This window comes from Schistocerca nitens, chromosome 9 (genome assembly GCF_023898315.1).
Source record: "Schistocerca nitens isolate TAMUIC-IGC-003100 chromosome 9, iqSchNite1.1, whole genome shotgun sequence".
NCBI lineage: Eukaryota > Metazoa > Arthropoda > Insecta > Orthoptera > Acrididae > Schistocerca > Schistocerca nitens.
The window spans coordinates 387,408,033-387,433,942 of record NC_064622.1 but is presented as its reverse complement, the minus strand read 5'-3'; the positions used below and the strand labels follow the sequence as shown (position 1 = coordinate 387,433,942).

Genomic DNA, 25,910 nt, shown 5'->3' with positions numbered 1-25,910 from the left:
GTAGGTACACCTGCCCTATATCCTTAGCACATGCCGGGTATGCACCCCCTTATCCTTTATGAGTAGGCCTGACGGTTCATTACCCTAGTACAGATCTTCATGTACACTCTGTCTTCAGGCCACTAGTGGCCCATCGGGACCATCCAACCACTGTGTCACCCTCACTGAGGATGCGGATAGGAGGGGCGTGTTGTCAGCACACCGCTCTCCCAGTCCTTATGATGGTTTTCTGTGACCGGAGCCGCTACTATTCGGTCGAGTAGCTCCTCAATTGGCATCATGAGGCTGAGTTCACCCCGAAAAATGGCAACAGCACATGGCGGCCCGGATGGTCACCCATCCAAGTGATGGCCACGCCCGACAGTGCTTAACTTCGGTGATCGACAGGAACCGGTGGATCCACTGCGGCAAGGCCATTGCCATACATCTTCATGTACACTATAATTAAATATTTCCTGGTAAAATAAAAATCTATTTTATACTTCACTCTCACTTCTTGGCATCTTATTTAATACCCTAGAGTCCTCTACTTTTCAACTTCTATAATCTCAGTAGATACTATGTCTACACGTATTATTCAACTCATGGTAGATACTGTTTCTACCTATATCTGTGTGTGTGTGTGTGTGTGTGTGTGAGTGTGTTGGCTTTTCATGTAAATAGGCAATGTAGAGCCATCATAATAAAAACAATGTGTGCATCTTTCTAGATGTACATATATCTTCTATGATGGCTATTCATGTAAATAGGTGATGTAGAACCATCATAATAAAAACAATGAGTGCATCTTTCTATATGTACATATTTTTTCTCCCTTAAAACAAAGAGAGGGTGTTCATGTGTAATGTCCATAGGCTGCAGCATTCTCATGTGGACAGATTGGTAGTAATACTGTATTTTTAGGTGCTCTTTGTGTTTCACATACCAAACAAAGGGGGTGACACGAGAGAGCAGTATGGCACAATAAAATTCTGTGTTCATTTGTACCATACAGTCATTGAAACTTACAAAAAGCTGCAGCAAGTGTATGGAGATGATACACTACATCAGACAACACTGTTTATGTGGTTTGAGGACTTCAAAGAAGGCCAACGTGTCTGTGTTAAGCAATGTAGTCCTGGTGTTTTGGCTTCTGCTGTGACTGATGTCATCATTAATACAGCTACTGTGATTGTCCTTGAGGGTTGGCAGATAACATTAAGTAAACTCAGTGAAGTGTTGAGAATTTCATATGGCAGTGTCTTTATGACTGTGAAGGTTATCTCCATGTGAGCCATGTTTGTGCCCATTGGGTGCCACGTCTGTTGACTCATGAACAAAAGTCTGTACAAATGAAAACAAGCCGTGATGTGCTGCATCTCTTTGCTTATGGGTGGATGCATTAACTCAATTGATTACCTATGGTGATGAGTTGTGGCTGCATCATTATGATCCTGATGGAAAATGGGCACAGTGTAGAAATTGCCAGGTTCTCCAACACCAAAAAGCGAAAAGTTGTTCCATCTGCAGGAAAAGTGATGGTGATCACAATTTTAGACTGACATGAAATGAGTTACCAACATGCAGTTCCCCCTCAAACTACTGTTACAGAAGCATCCTATGCATCATTATTGGCCAAACTGATGAACGATATTCCAAGAAAATTATCAAATTATCACAACTTCCTCAAACTGGACAGTGATTTCTTCATGACAATGGCAGTGCTCAAGAAAAGCGACTCAGTTCTCAAGGACCTGAGAAAAAAAATGCCCTGTACCTTGTGTTGGAGGACCAGCAGATATGCTGTAAAAGTGCATAGAGATGCTGTAAAAGTGCATTCAAATAGGAGGGGTGTCCTTACATCGAAACAGAGTAATTCACATCTGTGAAAAAAAAAAAAAAATCAGTCTGTCTTTGTTGATCAGTCCTCATATGTGACTGGATTGAGGAGTTTTTGGTACAGAGGACGCAGCATCTTATATTGGATATGGAGTCATCAACAATTGTAGAAATTACTTCAGGAATTCCTCAGGGAAGGGAGGCATGTTGGGTGGGTACCTTGCTCTTCATATTGCAAATTGATGATCTTGCAGTCAATACTAACAGTAACCTGAGACCTTTCACAGATGATGTAGTTATCAACCCTAAACACCATTTGAATGAAGATGTACAAGCACTCAGTCAGACCTGATAAGATTTAAAAGTGTGCAATTATTGGCTGTTTGCTTTAAGTGTTCTAAAATGTAAAATTGTGCACTTCACAAAAAATAAATAAATAAAATATTATCATGTGAACATAATATTAGTGAGTCACAACTAGAATCTGTAAACTCATACGTATACGTACTTGGTTGTAACACTTTGTAGGGATATGAAAGGAATAATCACATACGCTCAGTCATAGGTGAAGCAGGGAGCAGACTTCAGTTTACTCATAGGATACTAGAGAAATGCAATCAGTCGAGAGAGAAGATTGCTCACAAATCACTCATGCGACCCATCCTAGAATGTTGTCTATGTATGTGGGACTGATACCAAATAAGACTGGCAGGGGATACTGGAAGTACAAGGAGAAGGACAGCACGAATGGTCACAGGTTCGTTTGACACATGGGAGAGTGTCACTGAGATGTTGGAAGAACGGAATTGGCAGTCTCTTGGAGATAGACTGAAACTATCCCAAGATTGTCTACTAACAAAGTTTCAAGAACTGGTTTTAAATGATGATTCTAGGAATACACTGCTACCCGCTACATATCACTGCCATAGTGATCATGAGGATAAAATTTGATCAACTACAGCATGCGCAGAACCATTCAAACAATCATGTTTCCCACACTCCATACATGAATGGAACAAGAGAAAGTCACAATAACCGGTACAGTGGGATGTTCCCTCTGCAGTGCACTTCACAACAGTTTACAGAGTATAAATGTAGATGCATATAAGATGTAGATGCCCTCAAAGTGGTCAGGTCTATTTGTTGGAGTTAGGTCTAACATATATCCATCATGATTGTGAGACAAACAATTTATTATGTGACCCACATCTATTTTACAAAAGACAATTGGATTTAGAAATAAATTATCAACTGCTGTTATAATATGTTCTTATATCTTGTTGTGAATGTGACTGTAGGGAACAAACCAAAACTGGACATCTGTAAATCTAGATGCTCTCAATTAGTACCATCATAGATTAAATCAGTTTTGAACTCTCATTCTACTTTGACTTTCCAGTTATTTGTACTAAGTCTTATCAGTACCCTTTCTAAGTGACATGAAATTTAAAATGTTTTTTTCTTTTTTTGTATGGTAACTTGATATTGGCTTATATTTCTCTTCATGGACCTGTTCAGTTTTTGTAACTTCTGAATATCTATAGGAGTATCTTCTGATTTTTCAGTTCTCTCTCATGATATGGAAAGTTCATATTCCTTATTTAATGGGCCTCTTATGTTTCAATGAAAAAGTACAAAAGCATTTTGATTTTTTACTGTCCTTGTCATATGGACAGTTGTCCTGCTGCAAGATACCATTGCTGTCATGGAAGACATCAGGCAACAATGGAGGCAGGTAGTCTACAATAATATGCAAGTACTCCATAGCTGTTATGATGCTTTCAGTTAATACCACAAGTCCCATGAAAGCCCAAGTGAGTGTCTCCCATAGCATAATATTGCCACCCTTTGTCTGCATCTTTGACACAGGGCATATTTTGAGCAATAGTTTGCCAAGATGATGGCATATCCATATCCAGATATGACTATTGACTTGATGTAACTAAATTCATGAGTCATCTGACCAGGTGACACATTTCCATCGATCCACAGTCCAATCTCAGTGATCCTGTGCTCACTGCAATCATAATAGACAATGTGGGTCGATATAGCAAAACACAAGGATTGTCTACTGCAGAGTCCCATATTCAGGAATGTGCCCGACTGCCCGCTAACTATCTTGCTTTGTGGAATGAACAAGTCTCTGACCTGTTTTGAGATGAGTAGTGGCTGTCCAATACCATGTTGCCTACTGATGGTTTCATCATCCTTCACCATAGATGCTACAGCAGTAGCGCATGAACAGCAGACCAACTTTGCAACTCCTGAAAAACTCATTTCAAGTAGCAGGGCTATAATAATTTTCTTTATGCTAAAGTCATTTATATCACTGAATTTCTCTATTTGCAGATCATATAATCTCTAGTCTGATCCTCACTCACTTCTTCTATGCTTAAATACTTTTATCTAGTTGTCTGTAATGCCACACCAGCTGGCATTCAACCTCATGATGGACAGTGGTCCTAATGTTTTGGCTCATTCGTTTATAACCTCTTGTGTTCGTAACCAAAATGCTGTAAGCTATTCCTACAATTAACAATAAAATTCACACAATTTATGTGCAAACACCTGTAATATATGCATTCTTACTGTGACCTTGTTATATGTGTTATAGTTATAAGCTACAGAAAATCTGAAGATCAGCACGTGCGTGCACACACACACACACACACGCACACACACATTTACACACATACACACACACACATACACACACACATACACAGATTGTTTCAGGATCAAAACTAAAAGTTATATCAAATCATTTTTCTTTTTATTGTTACATATTTTTCCTAGAGTTAAAAATATTTATCTCAGTTTCATTTGTTTTAAGATGTGGAAGCAGTTAGCATGAGAAAGAACAAGACATGATGTACAGTAGAAGTTTCTATTACACCATAACCTTTTAATTTATAAGAAATATATGTGTTCTTTTGGGCCTTTTTCCCCATCTTATTAAAATGCCTTTTTGCATATAATTATTATAATATACCTGAGAGTAGAGAGTTTCAAAAATATTCATTCCTTTACATCAAGGAATCAAGGATTTGAAAACTGTAAATCACAACGCACCACTGGCAGAGTTGGGAATGGATTCCATCATGGCTGTAGAGATCAAGCAAGCTGTGGAAATCACATTTGAAATATTCTTGACTGCAGAAGAAGTCCGAAATTTAACCCTTTCATCAATTGTAGAAATGGCCAAAAATTCAGCAGCTAAACCAGAAGTAACAGTTCCTGTAGGTAAGTGAATAACACTTCAAACATTTTAATATTAAATCATTTCCATTCATTCATCAGCAGAAACTAACTTTTGGAAACTGGTGCATTAGTTTGTATATCATGCTTGGAAGAATTACAAAAAAGAACTAACTTTTGTAACAGTTCATTTCACTTTATAAATATATTAAATACCATTTACACTTACTAACTCCAGCAGCTGTCATCTTGTCTACACTAACAGCCAGTGTAATTACCTTTTTACATAATAGGCTGTGTCCTGCAAACCTTTAAATCTTGAAAACCTGGAAAAAGCTGAGAATTTTCAAAATTGAGAAAAAAAAGAAAAAAAAACAGAAAAATCTTTAAATTTTATTTAAAAACCTAAACTTTTTTAATTTTTTCAGAACAGCTGGTGTATTATCAGTTTAATCCGTCTATGGATACCTGTTGGTGATCCAATGTTTACACAGTGATTGGTAACTGTTTTGTACTTGTCAAGCTGTTGCGTGAGGGAGGAATCTGAGGAAACTGATTGGTGCTACTGTTTGAGAGGTGGATGAGATGGGAGAATTCATTGCTTTGAAGTCTGGCATCAAGTAGAGATAAGCTACTATAGTAGAAATACACAGAAGTAATAAGTTTTGTAAAAGCATTTTATAGAGATGTTCGTATCCAGTTTAATAAAATATTTGAAATTACATTAAGCCTATTGTAACACTTACTATATCAACCGTTAGCTTGTTGTAGTCGGCAGCCATAAAAAACAAGCTGTCACAGTCATGAAGAGTAATAACTTGCACCAATATGTATAAAACAGATCTATGGAGGTGAACAACTGTTTGATGGCAACAGACTGACATAATATTATGAATGAAGAAGTTAAAGCTAGCTGTTGGTTTTACCATGGGGTAATCCACAATCTCGTGTCTATAAATCTGTAGTTTATGAGTGCTTGCTTAGCGTTTTCATCGAGCAGAGTGGCAATAACCTTGAGTAATAATGAAATAAATTTAGGCTGTTGTAACACAATTATCTAACCAGAGGAGACGAATGACATTTTATGCATTTGTAATTGCGTCATTTTGCAGCATTTATACAATTATCAGTATTAAGTGATTATTCACCTTTTTTATGTACTCTCCTGCTTACATTTTCTTCTGTTCACAACATTATGGGAAGTTTATAATAATTTTTCTCACTTCACCCTGTGTCATTGACATTGTGGATATGGATGGGCCAGAAGTAGCTTCTTCATTCATCATTTTTTCCACTTGCACACCTGCGTGAAAGAAGTTAAAACAAGTTACTTTTTACTGCTTAATAGCTACTTACTACAATGTCACACACTGTTGCTTTGCATTGCTGGGCAGTAGTTCCAGGCAGCAAGACAGTCCAATCGAATTTTGGTGCAAGAAGTGGACTGAAAAAAGTTAAGAATGGATCTGAAGAGGAAATATTGTTGCTAAAGGAAAACATGTATACATGCATTATTGGCATAGTAGAGAAGATGCGAGAAAGAACACCACTCAAATACAACTTAACACATGCAATTTTCTGCTTGAATCTAGAAATCACATTAAATCAGGAAGCAGCTCAAAGAAGATTGATGGCACGTCTTCAAATTTTAGTGTCAAATGGAAAAGTTTGGGTTCAAAGACAAACCATGTCAGACTTGAATTTTTGGAAATATGCAGAGAAAAAAGAATTGAAGATGAGGCAAAAAGTAACAAGCGAAGTGAAAGTCGTGACAAATTCTGTATTAATACAGTCAAATTGTCTTCAAAGCCATGTCCAAATTTCCAAGATTTTGTGGAAATTATTTTAATATGCTCACGTGGAAATGTTTCTGTTGAGTGAGGCTTTCCTGGAAACTCCAAAATTATAGTTGAAATTCAAACAGAAAAAAGTCTTATGGATAAAGATATACATATGACAAAATCCAAGATGCAAATGGAGTTGACAAGTTCAACATTGACAAAAGTCTTCTACACTGTTTTTGCAAAGCACATTCTTTGTATAAAGATGATGTGAAACATAAGGCAAAGGAAGGTAATAGAGAAAAGGAGAAGTGGTTATTGAACAAACGAAGGCAAGCTAAAATCACAGAAAAAAACATTGTTGATAAAAGCCTCAAAGATTTTGGCAAAGGTACAATATTTAAAGGAATGATTTACTCATATTTATCATGGTAGATTTCTACAGTTTGTTCCCCTGTGTCAGCAGGTTATTATGGATATCTCTACATAAAAACAGAATTTGTAATTTTTTATTTTTCATTTTTTACTTCCTGTAAATCAGAATACAGTATTTAATATTTTAAAAATATTTTAATTTGTACCTGTGATTTAACTAATAAAGAAATAACTTGTGTTCAATTATGCGTATTCTAATAATTATCAATATAAAGCTTTGAAAAAAGGATTTTTTAGTCTCAAATTTAATAGAAAAAGTAAAATAGAATTTATTTGCCTTGAAAAACTTGGAAAAAGCCTTGACTTTGAAATTTTTAAATGATCAGTCCCCCGACACCCTGTAAGAAAAATTAATCCAGTCCACATTAAATCATAACAGTATTATTTTATTTATGTTTATAAAAATTTTTGAATGTAAAATAGGAAATATGTATGTCACCTCACCATTTCTGCTCATCTCATAAATTTTAGTATAATTGAGAGATGCTTGGAACTGTATTTATGGCTTTCAGTGGGAGTAAGTTGCTGTGCCACTAGATGTAATAAATTTTACTGTATATTTACATTCTGAAACAAAACACATGTGAGAGGAAGTAAAAGGAAAACATGTGTATTTGGTTTTCATTACTAAATTTAAAATCACATAACAAACATATCGCGGTGTATCTGCTACACTTTGTTAGACATAAAATATCGACTGAAGCTATACTTTAGTATGGGGAAGCTTTGACAATGATGTAAGGATGATTGTTAGTGTCATGTCAAAGACTGCTACTACAGTATGGAGATTTTGATCTGTTGCTTACATAACTTTGTACAGCTGATCTGCAGAAAGTATTTGTCTAAGCTATGTGATTTTTAAATACTGTGCAAATTTGTTCATATTGAGTACTAAGCTCTACATCTGAAAATATTTGCATGTGACTTTATGTGATTCCTACCCACAGAATTGGCAGAACAGACATTACACTTTCAGTTAACAAATATGACTGCTCATGCTAGTGATGAATCTGAAGATACATGCACATAAGTAGTGTCTACCCAAAAGCATGTGACTTCATCATTACTGATAAGCAAGGGAGGTGGAAGTGTAACTACCAAGTCTAGTTGCACTATGGGACAAGTTGACTGCAACAGGTTTATATGGAGCATCTCTTGTTAACTGCTTACTAAACATCATAATGCTCTACTAAACAATCTCAGTGGATGTTCATGAGATGTAGAGTGTAGTTACATGAATGGTGCTGGTGTCAGAGACTTGGAAATTGTGATGCATTATGGGCTAATGATCCTTCCTGACGTAAAAATAGAATTTCAAATGACTATCACCGAAGACCTGTTGTTCAGACCATGAGGCTCAGACAAACTATTGAGCAAGTTTGAACAGTGACTAAGGTGTAGTAGTTTGAGGTTGTTTTTTGATTTTAAAAATGCTTTCCCCTCCTGTAAGTGTCTCAAAGAATTGATGTGCACATTATCAAAATTTCTTCCTCAAATTAACGACTATGTTTGATAGTAGTAGACTTCATTTGGCCAGGAATGGCAATTTTGCCAATCCTAGTCTGCTTTTTGTGTCCTCCTTGCTCTTCCATCATAGGTTATATTGTTGTCTAGGTAACAGAACAACTTCATCTACTTCATGATCTCCACTTCTGATGTTAAGTGTCTCACTGTTGTTATTTCTGCTACTTCTCATTTTTTTTCATTTTTCTTCAATTTACTCTCAGTCCTTATTCTGTACTCATTAGAATGCTCATTCCATTCAACAGATCCTATAATTCTTCTTCACTTTCACTGAGGATAGCTGTGTCATCACCAAATCATATCACTGATATTCTTTTACCTTGAATTTTAATCCCCATCTTGAAAGTTTCTTTTATTTCCATAATTGTTTCTTCAATGTATAGACTGAACAGTAGGGGCTGAAGACTGCATCCCTGTCTTGCACTCTTTTTAATGTGAGCAGTCCATGATTGGTCTCCAAGTCTTATTGTTCCCTTTCAGTTCTTGTACATATTGTATATTACCTGTCTGTCTCTAAGCTTGCCCACATTTTTCTCAGAATTTTGAACATTTTGCACCACTTCACATCATCAAATGCTTTTTCCAGGTTGACAAATCCTATGTACATTGCTTGATTTTTCTTCAGTGTTTCTTCTGTTATGAAATGAAACATTAGAATTGCCTCTCTGTGCCTTTACTTTTCATAAAGCCAAACTGACCATCATCTAACAAATCCTCAGTTTTATTTATACTACTCTGCAACTTTGATGTATGTGCTATTAAGCTGATTGTGTGATAATTTTGCACCTGTCAGCTCTTGCTGTCATCAGAATTGTGTGGATGATATTTTTCCAAAAGTCTGATGGTATATTAATGCTATTGATCTTTTTTGCCTTATTTGGCATTAAAGCCATCCAAAGCTATTTTAAATTCTGATTTTAATACTGTATCCCCTATATCTTCCCCACTGATTCCTGTTTCTTTTTCCACCATGTCATCAGACGAGACCTCCTACTCTTGGGACCTTCAGTGTACTCTTTCCATCTATCCTTTCCCTCCCATGCATTTAAAAGTGGAATTCCCACTATACTCTTAATGTTATCGGCCTTGCATTTAATTTCACCAGAGGTTATTTTTACTTTTCTGTATACTGAACCAGTTCTTCCAACAATAATGTCTTATTCAATTTCTTTACATTTTTCATACTGTCGTTTCATTTTAGCTTCCCTGCACTTCATACTTATTTCATTCCTAATTGTTTTGTATTTCTGTATTCCTGAATTTCCTTGTACATTTTTGTACTTCTTTCTGTTGTCGATGAACTGAAATATTTCTTCCGCTACTCGTGGTTTCTTCACAGTTACCTTCCTTGTACCACTGTCTTTCTTTCCAACTTCTGTGATCACCATTTTTACAGATGTCCACTCTTCTTCAACTGAACTGCCTACGCAGCTAGTCATTATCACAGTGTCTGTAGTTCCAGAGAATTTCAAGTGTGTCTCTTCATTCCTTAGTACTCCTGTACCCAACTTCTTTGCACATTGATTCTTCCTGACTAGTCTTGTACTCTTCAGCCTACTCTTCATCATTACTAAATTGTTATCTGAGTCTATACCTGCTCCTGGCACCTTATAATCCAATATCTGATTTCGAAGTCTCTGCTTGGCCTTTATGTAATCTAACTGGAATCTTCCCATATCTCCCAGCCTTTTCCAAGTATACCTCCTCCTGTGATTGCTGAGCAAAGTATTTACTACTAATAACTGACGTCTATTCCAGAATTCACTTAGTCTTTTTGCTCATTCCTACTTTCAAGCCCATATTCTCCCATATCCCTTTATTCTACTTTGCCCTCATGTAATTTCTCTGTCTCTTTATCTTTTGCTTACAGCATCAGCATTTATACCTGAACTATTGTTGTTGGTGTTTGTTTGCTGCTGATTCTGATGAGAACAACCCTATCACTGAACTGTCCACAGTAACTCACTCTCTGCCCCACCTTGCTATTTATAATGAACTCTACTCCTGTTATATTTTTTCTGGTGCTGTTGATGTTGCTCTATATTCACCTGACGAGAAATTTTTGTCTTATTTTCATTTCACTTCACTAACCTTCACTGAGCCTCGACATTTCTGTTTTCAGATATTCTAGCTTCCCTACCATATTCAGACTTCTGACATTCCACATCCCAATTTGAAGAAGATAACTCATAACATAGTCAACTTTTTTCTCATAGTCACCTCCCCCTTGGTTATCCCCTCCCTGAATGGGGGACTAATCTGTAGCCTTTCACTAATGCAGAGATCACCATGACACTTTTTCAGTTACAGCTGTCATGTCCTGCATCCTCATTCCATTGATCATTGCTGATTTTTCCCCTTTAGGGGCAGTTTCCCACCTCAACAGCAAGAGAGTGCCCTGAACCTCTGTCCAGTCCTTTTCCCTCTTTGACAGGGCCATTGGCAGAATGAAGGTGACTTCTTATGCCTGAAGTCTTCAAACCGTAATTGCTGATGATATGATTTCTATTCAAAATGTAAGCAGTGGCAGGGTTCAAACCAGGGTCCCAGGATGTTTAGATTACTGGTGAAACACACTACCCCTAGATCTTGAAACTCTGTATGGAGATCAATTTCTGCATGTGAAAACTGTGTTAGCAGTAAAGGCACAGCTTAAGGTTAATGTAAAAGACAATGATGAAAATAATCAATATGTTACCATACTTGCTCAAAGAAACTGTATTTGTAAATTAACCAATACATAATAAAAGATCATAGTTAAAATTAATGAATAACTAAACACTCATAGTCATGTTTATCTGTCAGAACACCTTTTTAAAATAATTTTATCAATATTTGTTTATTTATGTGACAATTTGTCATTTTTTGTCTTAAGGAGATCAGGCAATATCTTCTGACATCAAAGTAGCAGCTGCTCTCATGAAACTGGAATCAATGAAGACATGTAAACTACTTAAACACCCGTGCCTGCCAGGAAGCCACAATGTATATGTATTCCCAGGAATTGACGGAGATCCAGAAACTATGCCTATTCTCTCATCAAAGATTTGTGCAGCTTCCCTGAAATGTTTTCAGCACGGATTCTATGAGAAAAATGAGTACAGGAGTATACATGAGATCGCGGAGTTTGCTCTGCCAGTAAGTGCTATCAAGAGAACTGCTTCTTTTACTATTCTCATTTTTCTGTTTATTTTAGTCTTTATCCAGCTAAATAAAGCATCACTTTACATTAGTGCAAAACTTAAGAATCAAATGTATCTGAGGTTCTACCTGCCCCCTGTCTATTATTTACATCTCAAAACTGCTTTCAAATTTACTGTAGTAGCTAATGGAAAAGGGTATATTATTTTCATATTCCCAGGTTTGTTGTTGACAGTGATACAGATTTTATGTCAAAGAATATCAGTTTTTCTTGTATCATGTTACGATTACAGGTGTCTGCATAATATAATTACCTAGAAAAAAGACAGAAAATAAGCTTAGTTAAAGTGAATATAAATTCCTTTCATACTGCTATGCCCATAATTAATTATAGATATTGTTAGCATTGTTTATTCATTTATGTAGTCCTTATAATCCTACATGTATAGAATGTTCACAAGGTTACTGGGCATGGTTAAGTCTTTACAATATGAAATACAGTTTGTATTGCATTCTTAGGGAGTAGATATTTAAGTAATTTAGCAAAGAATCATATATACAATAAACATTTGCGACAATATACAAAGTTGAATATTCATAATGGATATTTATTTTTATTGTTTAGTTTCTAGGTACTCTGTTAGACTATAAAAGCAATGATCAATTAAATATGCCTTTAGTTCAGCCTTTAAACTATTGAGTTTACTTATTGATTTAACATGGTTAGGCAGATTATTGTAAATTTTTATCCCAATATGAAGAGTGCCTTTTTGGCACCGCAATGTTCTCACGTGCTTCATATGAAGATCAGATTGGCTTATATTTTTTTGTCTTATATTTTATGCATGTGTATCTCCATTTTTAATAAGATAACGGGGTGCCTATCAAGATATTGTTTTATGAAGGTTGACATTTTGTAGATAAAAATTCTAGGAAGAGGAAGAATTCACATTGTTTTGAATATCTTGTCCATGATGTTCTATTGTTTACCCCTTCAATAATCCTTAATATTATCTTTTGCTTCCTGAAAAGTTTAATAGTTGTTCTTACATTGCCCCAGAAGATAATGCCATGTTTAATTACAGAATGCACATAGGAGTAGTATACATTTAACAGGCTGGTTCTGCTGCAATAACTTTTTAAGATCCTTATCAAGTAACAGTTTAGTTTAGTTTTCTTTGCAGATATTCAATGTGCATCTCCCATTTTGTGTTTTTCTGGAGCCAGAGGCCCAGAAATTTTGTTGTAGCTGAACCACTGTTCTATGCTGTTCATTGTTTGGATAACAGAGTCTTTTAGTTTTTCTTCTGTTTTCTCACTAATAAGAAAGCTTGCATTGTCTGCAAATTCGAGGGTAGTTTGGCAATACTTGTTGAATGTAAGTAAGGTCATTGACATAAAGGTGAAACAGAATGGGTCCTATTTCTGATCCTTGAGGGACACCGTATTTCACATTTTCATATCCTGAATTCTCGTAGCTGATTTTGTCATGGTCAGAACATTGTTGCACTTCAGCCACCTGTTTGTGTCCACAGACGTATGACCTGAGCCACTCATTGGTCAAGCTTATGCTGTAGGGCATTATGCTCAATGATGTTGAAAGCTCTGGATAAATCAAGACAAACACCTGTCGCAAACTCACCCTCATCCAGTTTAGCATAGATTTTATTAAGAAATTCAAATATTGCACTCCCATTTGAATAGCCTTTCCTGAAAGGATGCTGTGAGGGAGAGAGAATTTTATGTTTACTTAGGAAATCAGACACTCTCTTATGAAAAACATTTGTAAAAATTTTTGAAAATACAACCAGTAGGTCTATTGGCCTATAATTTCAAACACCTTGTGGCCTATAATTTCAAACACCTTGTGGATTTCCTTTTTTGAGCAGCAGTTCCAGTTTTGCTATTTTAAGCATGAAGGGAAGGTTCCTAATGCCAGTGAGCTATTGCACAAGTGTGTCAAGGATTCATCTAAGGCAAGACACCATTTTTTAATAATCAATCTGGTATTTCATCAATTCCACCTGACTAACCTGTTTTCAAGGTTTTTATAACTGATAAAGTTTCTTCTGTATTTGTGGGTGAAAGGAACAATGATGTAGACACATTTCTTATGCTATTGGATGATGGAGGTGATATTTTGTTGTGTTCTTCCAGTCCACTCACTAACTGTTCACTTATGTTTGTAAAATACTTGTTGAAAGTTACTGCAGTTTTGTTGGGCAAGAAATCATAATTTTATGTTTTTATATTGTTTGGTTTCACTTCCTGATTGATTTCTGTTAACTTCCCTTACAGCATTAGATTTGTTTCTCGAATTTTCAAAGTATTTGTCATTTGTCATTGTTTTAGCTTTCCTTACAGCACTCGATCTTACATCTCTAACTACGAACCTCTCCCCACCCCCCCCCCCCCCCCACACTTTTCCCACTCTATCCCTGTTCAGACCCACTAAATCCACCTCAACCAGTCATATCTGCCATCCCCCCTTAACACTTATCCGCCCTCAAACCTGCTACCCACAGTAATATACATATATTTATTATTGGTTAGTTATTCTCTACTTTTACCCTTATGACTTCTCGCCAATTTTAGTGAGTTTTCGCTTTACACTATCACCATCTTCCCCATATTTCAGCTCGTTTTTCCCCCCTTGTGCATCCATTTCGTGTTTTCGTACTTTTCACACGTATTTGGGTGTATTTTTGTGTAATTTTTCGGACGTAATTGTACTTTTTTACGTAATTTTTTGCATTTGTTGCACCACCATGGATCCTTGCTCCTTCCATCTGCATCAACATATAAAAGTTTCCTTATCCCTACCCAGATCCCAGTCCCACATACTTTTCCTGTGTTGTTGCTTGGCTCATAGAATGCCCCGTAATGGCTTTACCATCTAATTACCCACCTCTGGTTGCCACCCCTCCTTCCACAATGACCTCCACCTGTTCAGATTCCACCAATCCTAAGCCCTCACCAACATAGTCCTGTAAAATCATATCAACCAAGCCCAATCCTCCTTGCAGTACCTTCTCTCCATCCACAAAATTCTCCTGCTATGTAATCCCAAATTCCTGGAACCCATAACACACATTGAAACAGGAACTTGAGCAACATGCACAATGCCACCTCAAAAAGCTCTCCATCATACTCACCTCCTACTCCCACCTCAGATTACCACTGTCCACCACTTCTACAATAACCTCCAAACCTCCCCCACGCCTCCTCATAGCTGACAAACCCTGTCTCACAGACCTACTACACTTACCCCACCCTCCAAATCTCCCTCCCACCACCACACACAACCCAGAACCTAAACAGACTCGCAACACAGTTATGAACCTTTCCTCCAGAAGCCTTAGTCCCACAGAAATATCAGTCCTTTCCAAAGGCCTCACCTTTTGCCCCACTCCCAAATTCAACCATGCAGGACCAGTTAAAGACCTTCTGTCCTTCTCCCGGGCCCTACAGTGGAAACACTTTTTTGCCACCAACCCAACCAATCAGACTCAACCTAAGACCAAATATTGAACCTCGCCTAACTCAGTTCACTCCTCCATCCAACCATGATCCACCCCCACTGCCTCCAAACCACCCCCTGTTAACCTTCCAGAATTTATTAACCTCAAACCTTGCCTCAACATCATTCCCCAAATCCCTCAACATGCAAATAACCTTACATCTGCAGAAAGAACCCCAGTCCACCATCTAAAAACTGATCCCGACCTTATAATCCTACCTGCTGACAAAGGCTCTAGCACCGTTCTTTTGAACCGCAAGGATTATGTGGCAGAAGGACTCCGTCAGCTGTCAGATACTTCCACCTACAAACTATGCCACAGTGATCCCATTCCAGTAATCCAGCAGGATCTCCAGTCACTACTCAAATCATTAGGCCCATCCCAGAACCTCTCCCCAGAGTCCATTTCTCTACTTACCCCTACCACTCCTCGCACTCCCACCTTCTACATGCATCCTAAAGTCCATAAACGCAACCACCCAGGACGCCACATTGTGGCCGGTTACTGTGCCCCCACTGAGAGAATCTCTGCTCTCATAGATCAACACCTTCAACCTGTTACCCGAAATCTATCCTCCTATATAAAAGATACCAACCATTTCCTCAACCGACTCTCCACAGTTTCTGTCCCTTTACCACACAGTGCCCTGCTCGTCACTATTGATGCAATCTCACTGTGCAGTAACATTCATAATGCCCATGGCCTTACTGCTATTGAACACTACCTTTCCAGATGCCCTTTGGATTCCAAACCAACAATCTCCTTCCTAGTCTTCATGACTAACTATATCCTCACCCACTATTACTTCTCCTTTGAAGGCATTACCTACAAACAAATCTGTGGTACGGCTATGGGCACCCACATGGCACCATCCTATGCTAACCTATTCATGGGCCATCTAGAGGAATCCTTCCTAAAAACTCAGAATCCTAAACCCCTCACCTGGTTCAGATTCACTGATGACATCTTTGCTGTCTGGATTGAAGGTGAGGATACCTTTTTCAAATTCCTCCAGAACCTCAACAACTTTTCCCCCATTTGCTTCACTGGTCCTACTCAACCCAACAAGGCACCTTCCTAGATGTTGACCTTGACCTCAGAGATGGCTACATAAGTACCTACTTCCATATCAAACCTACTAACAACCAACAATACCTCCACTTCGACAGCTGCCACCCATTCCATACTGAGAAGACCCTTCCGTACAGCCTAGCCACCCATGGTCGTCACATCTGCAGTGACAAGCGGTCCCTCTCAAAATATACCGAGGGTCTCACTGAAGCCTTCACTGACCGTAATTATCCTCCCATCCTTATACAAAAACAAATCTCCCATGCCTTATCTTTCCAGTCTCCCACCATCTCCCAAAGTCAAACAGTCTGGCCACAGAGGAGCATTCCCCATCGTAACTCAGTACCATTTGGGACTGAAGCAAGTCCGCCAGGGTCCGCCGCATCCACCAGGGTTTCGATTACCTCTCGCCATGCCCTGAAGTGAGAAATGTCCTGCCCACTATCCTTCCCTCCCCTCCTACAGTGGTATTCCATCGTCCACCAAACCTACACAATATACTTGTCCATCCTTACACAACCCCTGCTCCCAATCCCTTACCTCATGGCTCATACCCCGGTGATAGACCTATATGCAAGACCTGTCCCATACATCCTCCTACCGCCACCTACTCCAGTCCGGTCATTAACGTCACCTATCCCATCAAAGACAGGGCTACCTGTGAAACCAGGCCTGTGATTTACAAGCTAAGCTGCAACCACTGTGCCGCATTCTATGTAGGCATGACAACCAACAAACTGTCTGTCTCCATGAATGGCCACCAACAAACCATGGCCAAAAAACAAGTACAGCCTGTGCCATATGGATCCTTCCCACCAACACCAGCTCGTGGCCTCAACCTTTGTTAGTCACTGTCCTCACCCATCCAGCCCCCTCCCAGTTCCCATTCCAGCACTACACAGCCTTTCCACTACTTAACAGCCCCCCCCCCCCTCTGCACCTTCTCTCCTGCCCTTTGTCAAAGCTGCAACACTTCACTGTCCGCCACTCCCACCATACTATCCCTCCCCCTCCATGCCCCAGCCTCCTCCTTACCCCCATGCTGCTGCACATTCTCACTGCACTGTTTGGAGTGAAACACCCTAAGTCTTTGTTGTTGCAGTCTGTGGCACCAATATGATTTTGTGTCTTCTAGCTGTGCAAGAAATTTCAACACCTCATCTATGACTTTCTTTGTTTGGCACTATGTATCTTTATTTATTCTAAGTCAGATTTTTTTCCAATCTTAATCTTTGACCCCAGCTGACTGCACAAAGGACTGTCACAGTAACTTATAGTCTGGCATAGGAATAATTATTAAACTTTGTTATTACATTTTGGTTTATAATATCAATCATGCTGAAAATAGTTGCAAATGACAGCACAGATCAATAAATAATAATTTGGTTTATCTATGTGTTAAGTTACTGCAAAATTAATCAAGTCAGCCGTACTGTTTAGTTAACAGACTGAATACCTCTGCTGGGATTTACTGATTTTCATTGAGATTTTTAGGTGTGTAATTTTCTCAGACTGCTTAAAATTTTAATTCAATCATTATTCTATTAGCCAATGTGTTTCAATTCAAGAAAGTAATGCTAATGACTGACTGTTCCATTGGTCCTTGGTACAATATTTTATACATTACACATGAAACACACATGACACTGGTGAAATGTTGTAGAGTATTGTAGAATATTACACCATTGTCATATGTGTTTCATTCATAAAATAATGGTAATATAGTTACTACATGATTTCTAGGAACTATTCATTCTTAAAACCCACAATAGCACCATTACCTTGTAGGAGGTAGAAATTATAAATATCTTTTTAAATAGGAAGTTTTTAGAAATAATGAACTATTTATGGAAAGAAATACAAGTAATTACATGGCTGTAGTATAATGTAGTGTACATGTATGTAATGCAAATCCAAAACCAGAAGTTATATTTGTAAGGAATACAATTGTTGTATGTGGGTCCATCATCCCTCCTGCCCCCATAGTGCTACATTCAAAGTCACGCTTACCTTACACAGCTTTGCTTGTATAGTCATTCCTGATTTGCCATTTTGACTCTGTGAGTTTAATTTCATTCTTTAGATATCTGTATTACCTCTTGTCTGCTTCATTTGATGGAATTCTATATGCTCTCCTTTAACCAGTTAAATTAGCTCTATTATGTCCAATGTTCATAATGGACTTCGCCATTTTACCTACATGTTCCTCTCTTGCCTCCCAGTATTTCATCTGTTGGCTGGTTGGCAGCCCTGTGCCAAGCGAGACATCTGAGTTTTTGTGCTCTCATAAAAATAAGTTATTTAGATTGTAATAACAGTTAGTTTAGTGCAAGTTAAATATGCATATCAGTGTCCTTTTTAAGCTTGCTGTTAAAGATATCACTTTCCTTTCCGTATTACCCAGAAAATAAGAAAAGATGGTAATGTTGGGTTGTAATAGTATATCTGTTTACGTTTTGACAGAATTAAATTAAAGAATCCTGCCTAATATTTCTGTTTCTCTTTCCAACAATTTATTTTGTGCATGTCTATATACTGTTAAGTTCATATTTCTGGAAAGTAGTGTAAACCTTAATTTATTTGATTTAGAATCTGTTGGACTGGTCAGTTGTTTACATGTATTTTGCTTACAATAAAGTTACATTCTGTTGTGATTAAGATAACATAATGAATACTACAGTTGAGTGAGCGCTAAGTTCTTGTTGTGAGTAGAAATACTTAACTTTTTATGTTATATCATATATCTGAAGCACAAACCTGTAGACCTAATTTTTGCTACTCATAAGTAACAAAACTTTGTGTAGTGTAAATTTTGTTAAGCAATTTGATTGTATTTTTAAGCATGTAACCACTGTTGCAGTACATAAGTGCGGATGTTGCTGCAGGATAGTCAAACAGGGTGTGGTGTGTGTAGACTGTGGGTTAGAATTTCTCTGGAGTGACTGTAGGTGGGAACTGAGTGGGGAACCCAGCGAGACTCTTCCAGGCTTTGCAAAAATATAAGAGAATCACTGAGCAGGAGGCAAAGATTTGTGTCCTTCAGGCTGAATTAGATCACGCGAAATTTGAACTAGACAGGTTGAAGGGAAAAAAAGATCTTGGGAAAGGTAAAGGCAATGAGCTGTGGGCAAAAGGAAAACAGCTCTTCAACTCCATGTACATTTCGACTAATAGTGTCAAATAAATTTCACTTGTTACCTGAAGTAGGAGGGGAAGAGCCTGCCTCCAGCTGTATGTCACAGTAGCGTGCAGCAGACATCCAGCAAAGACAATATAGGTAGATACTGAAAGAGAGTAGGAAGAAAAGAGTCTTGCTGCTAGGTAGTGGTCATGGGAGGGGTGTAGGCCATTCCCTCAAAAATAAAATGTCATGTGGTTTTATGGTGTTTCCAATAGAGTACTAAAAATTTGTTCACATGTAATAAGCCCAGTCATCTCCAAAATATGTAATGCATTACTAACTCAAGACAGTTTTCTAGAGAGACTGAAATATGCTGTTGTTAAACCCCTCTTTAAGACAGGTGATAAGAGAGATGTCAAAAACTACTGACCTGTTTCACAGCTAACACCATTCTCCAAAATTTTTGAGAAAGTGATGTATTTTAGAATAGTGTCTCACCTTAGCAATGATAGTATCCTTAGCAAATCACAGTTTGGATTTCAGAAGGGTTTCTCTACAGAGAATGCCATTTATAAATTCATTCACCAGATTTTACAAGCATTAAATTATAAAATAGTACCAGCTGGTACTTTCTGCGACCTCTCTAAGACATTTGACTGTGTGAATCACAGTATTCTCATAGATAAATTGACATTTTACGGAACTGATGATATAGCCAACCAATTGATAATGTCAAATCTAACTAAAAGAATGCAGAAAGTTGTACTTAGTAATCCAGGCAATCTAGTCCAGAGACATAATTCTGATTGGGGAGAAATCACATATGAGGTTCCCCAAGGTTAAATCTTTGGTCTGCTACTGTTCCTCATATCTGTAAATGATCTTCATCTAGTATACAACAAGCAGAATTAGTTCTTTTTGCAAATGACACTGGTGTTGTAATCAGCCCAAGCATGCGTACAGAAAGAAAAGAATTTGTAAACAGAGTTCTTAAAAGTACCAATTTTAAGTTCTGCACATTTTGAGGTACTATACCAATGATAAGTGTAAACATGGCGAGGAAATAATAAATTGGGTGGAAACTTCAATACTCTTAGGGATCCATATTCCTGAGAATTCACATTTGAAGAAGCACATTGTGGAACTCCTAAAACAACTGTGTAGAGCCACATTTGCACTTAGGAGCACTGCAAATCTTGGGGAGAGATAAATCAGTAAGTTTACACTTTGCATATTTTCATTCAATAATGTCATAAGAAATAATGTTCTGGCATAATTCATCTTAAAGAAAGAAATTGTTGATTGTGCAAAAATGTGCTGTAAGGATAATATGTGGTGTTCACCCACAATCATCTTGTATGCATCTGTTTACTGGGTTTTGCATTCTGACCATTGCGTCACAGTATGTTTATCACCTCATGGAGTTTGCTCTAAGTACTCACTACTGTTCAAAATCAACAGTGAGAAACATAATTACGTCACCAGAAGGCAAGATTATATTCCTTACTCCAGATTAAGATTGTCTTTAGCATAAAAAGAGGTGCACAATGCTGCAAGAAAAATTTTTGATCACTTACCCAGGGATATAAAATGACTGAAAGATAACAAAGTAAAATTTGATAACAAACTGAGAACATTTTTCTGTGACAACTCCTTCTGTTCCATACCAGAATTTCTTTACTGTATTGTGATAAGTAGGAATTACTCATTCACATCTATATCTCTTTCCTTTTTGGGGGAAAAAAAAGAAAAAGAAAAGGAACTTAGAAATGTTCAGAATGTAATCAAAAGTACAAATTAATTTGTGGTGTGAATGACTCATTCCAAATCATGGAACATGTAACTAACTAACCCTTTCAAAGTTATCATTCATCTGCTATCGTATTCCTGTCACCTATTTCAGTCAGTCACTGCATTTGAAAAATTCAACAACCGGTAGTTGTTTCAGCTTACCTAGAACCCATCTTCTTAATTTCCTACCTTTCTGCAAAGCTTTCAGTTTTAATCTGCAGTTCATAACTAGTAAATTCTACATCTACATCCATACTCCATATGCCACCTGATGGTGTGTGTCGGAGGGTACTTTGAGTACTCCTGGAAACCAGCTAAAATGCTATTTTTCTGGTATCTCAGGTTCTCTTCCATAATTCTGAAACGAAATGCTTGGAAAGAATTAAAAATCTCTTTACCCACTTCTTCTTCAAATTACCTGAGAGTCAACAACTGAAAACAGCTGCTCATACTTAGACAGATAACAGTGTTAGTTGTAAACAAGCCTCCATTCCTGCAACATGTTTCGGCAATTATTAGTGAGCCATGTAAATATTAAACAGTCAGCATTAGATAAATGGTACTGACTTAGTATAATTATTGGTATTAGTTGTAGCTTTCCTGCCAGTTTTCTTATGTTCATTTTTAGCTTTTGTAAGCACAAAAAAAAAAAACAGCAATCTAGTGATGTAATTGTTAGTATAGCCTACAGAGTTTGTTTTCAGGAGCTACACCTCTCTTGTAATACATAACTTGATTACTTCAACTTAATGTTAATTAATTCCATTAGAAATAATATTAAAGTTCATGTAAATAATATATCAGTTTTGTGTATCTTATGAATACCCTCTTGGTGATTTTCAGTCTTATTTGCTACTAAATGTTTCTCTGTATCTAATTTCAGTATATACTAGACGATTTGTCAAGAGTGCCAACATTTGCAATTGTTGGGTTTTCATTTGGTGGTCTAGTAGCGCTAGAACTAACAGCACTACTGGAATCAAAAGGGTACAAAGGTACCTTGGTTTTGATTGACAGCAGTCCCGACTTCATAAAAACAACTATAGTGCGAATGGGAAAAGACTATTTTCTCTCATGTTTTACGGGTTTTCTGCCCGAAACTTCAACAGCCGAAGTAAGTTCAATAGAAATTCTTAATTTATACTAATAGCAGTCATATGAAACAAGCATATATTATATTTGACAATATTTTCTGTCTCTGTTTATAATGCATGTTTAACAACACTAACCATTTTCTGAACCCAGAGATCCAAAAATTTTGTCACAGTTACATTTTATAGGGGACAACATTTTTAATCTTGCTTGAACAGAAGTTTAACTAGATGGTGGAAATAAATGAAGGTTGACACATGCAGTTTTTTCAGTATTAACTGTGAGGTTTTTTTTCTGAACCACTCTGAAAGTCTTTGCTTAGAGCTTTCTGTTGTTGACTGTAAGGTTTATGGACTAGGTCCAGTAGCAATATGCTGGTTTCATGAGCAAACAGCATAGATTTTTGGGGGCTCATGTATTCAACAATGTCATCCACATAAATCAAGAAGAGGAGTGGTCCTGGAATGGAGCCCTGAGGTACATTGTATTTTATTGGTAATTTGCTGTAGAGGACAGAGTTGTTTCTTGTCTTATTCATAGTGTTGAACTCATAATGAAGTAATATCTTCTGCCCAATAAACACAACTTCCAATGTTCTACACCTCTTACTCCTCATCTGTTTAATTTTTCAAGTGCAATTTTGCAGTCCAGGCCAATGAATGATTTTGAAAGGTCTAGGAAAATAATTGTAGCTAACTTATGTTGAATGTGGAACTTTAAACCACTCTAAGAATTCAGAAATTGCTGTTGGTGTCGATTTAGACTTTCTAAAGTCATGTTGGTTTACGGTAAGAGGTGAATATTTATTTATGAAACTTATAAGTCTATCATAAAAAAGTTCTAGAATTTTTGAGACAGAACTTGACTGTGACAAATGTTGATAGTTTTATATTTTATCAGAAGAATCTTTTTTGGCAACCGTGAAACTTTTGTTATTTGCAAAAAGGGAGATGAAAGTCTATACACCAAGTCTTAAAGTCAGTTACAGTACTCTATGACCATTGCACAAAACACAAAAAGAATCCAATTAGCACAGAAATTATTTCCAGTTCCCATTTCAGCACACCAGTTATGATAACGCTGAAGATCAATGAAGTTTGTGTTGGATCCTAATGTTAGTAACTCTGAGATGCATTTAAATACAGTTTCAAGAATATGACTCTGTCAACGTCATAAAATGGTGGCATATTTACCTGTTTTGAATTCAGCAAGTCTTATAAGCTAGTCCACCTGAGTAAGCTTCACTTCTTGCCAATAACACATTAACAAGCGAAACTAGAAAATAATATTATTTGAAAAATTGTTGCAGAGTGTTTGTTTTTCTAGATTTGCCTCCTGATTATGATAAAGAATGGATCATATACTTTCTCATTATATACCTTCAGTTTAATTTAAGGTAGATGATATGAATAATAATTGTGCTACATTGTTTGCTACATTTACAGATAGTGTGTTATGTAATTCTGTTTACCCTGATCTGAGAATTCCCATACCTCAGTGACTTATAAAAATATTGCTGCTGTGAAAATGCAGGTCACAAAGAAACATAGCAGTGCAGCCAATAATTCATCAAAGATTGAAGCAGTGGGTGTAGTTAAGCAGGCATTAAGTGCGACTTCTGCTTATATCCAAGAAAAAGGGATGGATATATCATTTAATACAATTCTGTGCTGCATGCTTTGATTTGGACAAAATTGTGATTAGTTCATTATTAGCACAGCTGACTAAATTCAATAGAACATTATGATGCAGAAGTAAAACTGTGTTTCAAAAGAGCCTCCACCATAAACAGATATGAGGGCAGAGCACTTAGTTACTTTACGATCACACACACTACGTGATCAAAAGTATCTGAACACCCACAAAAACATATGTTTTTCATATTAGGTGCATTCTGCTGTCACCTACTGCCAGGTACTTCATATCAGTGACCTCAGTAGTCATTAGACATCGTGAGAGAGCAGAACTCATGGACTTTGACCATGGTCAGGTGATTGGGTGTCACTGGTGTCATACATCTGTAGGCAAGATTTCCACACTCCTAAACATCCCTAGGTCCACTGTTTCCTATGTGATAGTGAGGTGGAAATGTGAAGGGACACATACAGCACAAAAGGGTACAGGCTGACCTCATCTGTTGATTGACAAGAAACCGTCGGCAGTTGAAGAAGGTTGTAATGTGTAATAGGCAGACATCCATCCATACAATCACACAGGAATTCCAAACTGCACCAGGATCCACTTCAAGTACTACGACAGTTAGGCAGGAGGTGAGAAAACTTGGATTTCATGGTCAAGCGGCTGCTCATAAGCCACACATCATACCGGTAAATGCCAAACAACGCCTTGCGCGGTGTAAGGAGCGTAAACGAAGGATGACTGAACAGTGGAAAAACGTTGTGTGGAGTGACAAATGACTGTACACAATGTGGCCATTCGATGGCAGGGTGTGGATATAATGAATGCCTGGTGAACGATGTCTGCCAGCATGTGTAGTGCCAACAGGAAAATTCGGAGGTGCTGGTGTTATGGTGTGGTTGTGTTTTCCATTTGTGTGTGTGTGTGTGGGGGGGGGGGGGGGGGGGGGGGGCTTGCACCCCTTGCTGTTTTGCATGGCATTATCACAGCACAGGCTTGCATTGATGTTTTAATCACCTTCTTGCTTCCCGCTGTTGAAGAGCAATTTGGGGATGGCGATTGCATCTTTCAGCACGATCGAGCACCTGTTCATAATGCACAGCCTGTGGCGGAGTGGTTACATGACAATAAAATCCCTGTAATGGACTGGCCTGCACAGAGTCCAGATCTGAATCTTAAAGAAGACCTTTGGGATGTTTTGGAACGCCGACTTCATGGCAGACGTCACCAAGTAACATCGGTACCACTCCTCAGTGCAGCACTCCATGAATAATGGGCTGCCATTCCCCAAGAAACCTTCCAGCACCTGATTGAACGTATGCCTGCAAGAGTGGAAGCTGTCATCAAGGCTAAGGGTGGGGCAACACCATATTGAATTCCAGCATTACCGATGGAGGGCACCACGAACTTATAAGTCATTTTCAGCCAGGTGTCTGGATACTTTTGATCACACAGTTTATGTGCAATAATGACATATAGTAAATTTCGTTTTAAAAGGACATACCATGTGATGATAGTTTTATGTCATACTATAAGAAATTAATCATAGCATGCTTCTTACCTACTTCCATAAACATCTACTTGCTTTAGCCTCCATTGTTGGAATGCATGGGTGCACATGTTGATTCAAACATTAAGTCCTTGCATGGCAGTTTAATTCAAATGCTGCAGCATCCTGATCGGTTGTAATAAAAGGCTGTTTGCAAATGGTATGAATTATATGCCAAAATACTTAAAAAATTAATTCAGTACAGACTGTTGGCTTTTGCTCATCCATTA

At 37.6% G+C, this 25,910-nt stretch overlaps 1 protein-coding gene and 1 pseudogene across 1 annotated transcript in view; one reads left to right on the top strand and one right to left on the bottom strand.

The window, feature by feature from the left end:
* The window catches only part of LOC126203689 (fatty acid synthase-like), a 469,334-nt gene that overhangs the window by 415,517 nt on the left and 27,907 nt on the right, over nucleotides 1-25,910 (top strand). The window contains exons 33-35 of the mRNA XM_049938059.1: nucleotides 4,855-5,061; nucleotides 11,632-11,894; nucleotides 22,285-22,515. Coding sequence (XP_049794016.1) covers nucleotides 4,855-5,061; nucleotides 11,632-11,894; nucleotides 22,285-22,515 — 701 coding nt within the window. The remainder of the gene's footprint in view (nucleotides 1-4,854; nucleotides 5,062-11,631; nucleotides 11,895-22,284; nucleotides 22,516-25,910) is intronic.
* On the bottom strand, nucleotides 305-421 carry LOC126204851 (5S ribosomal RNA; annotated as a pseudogene).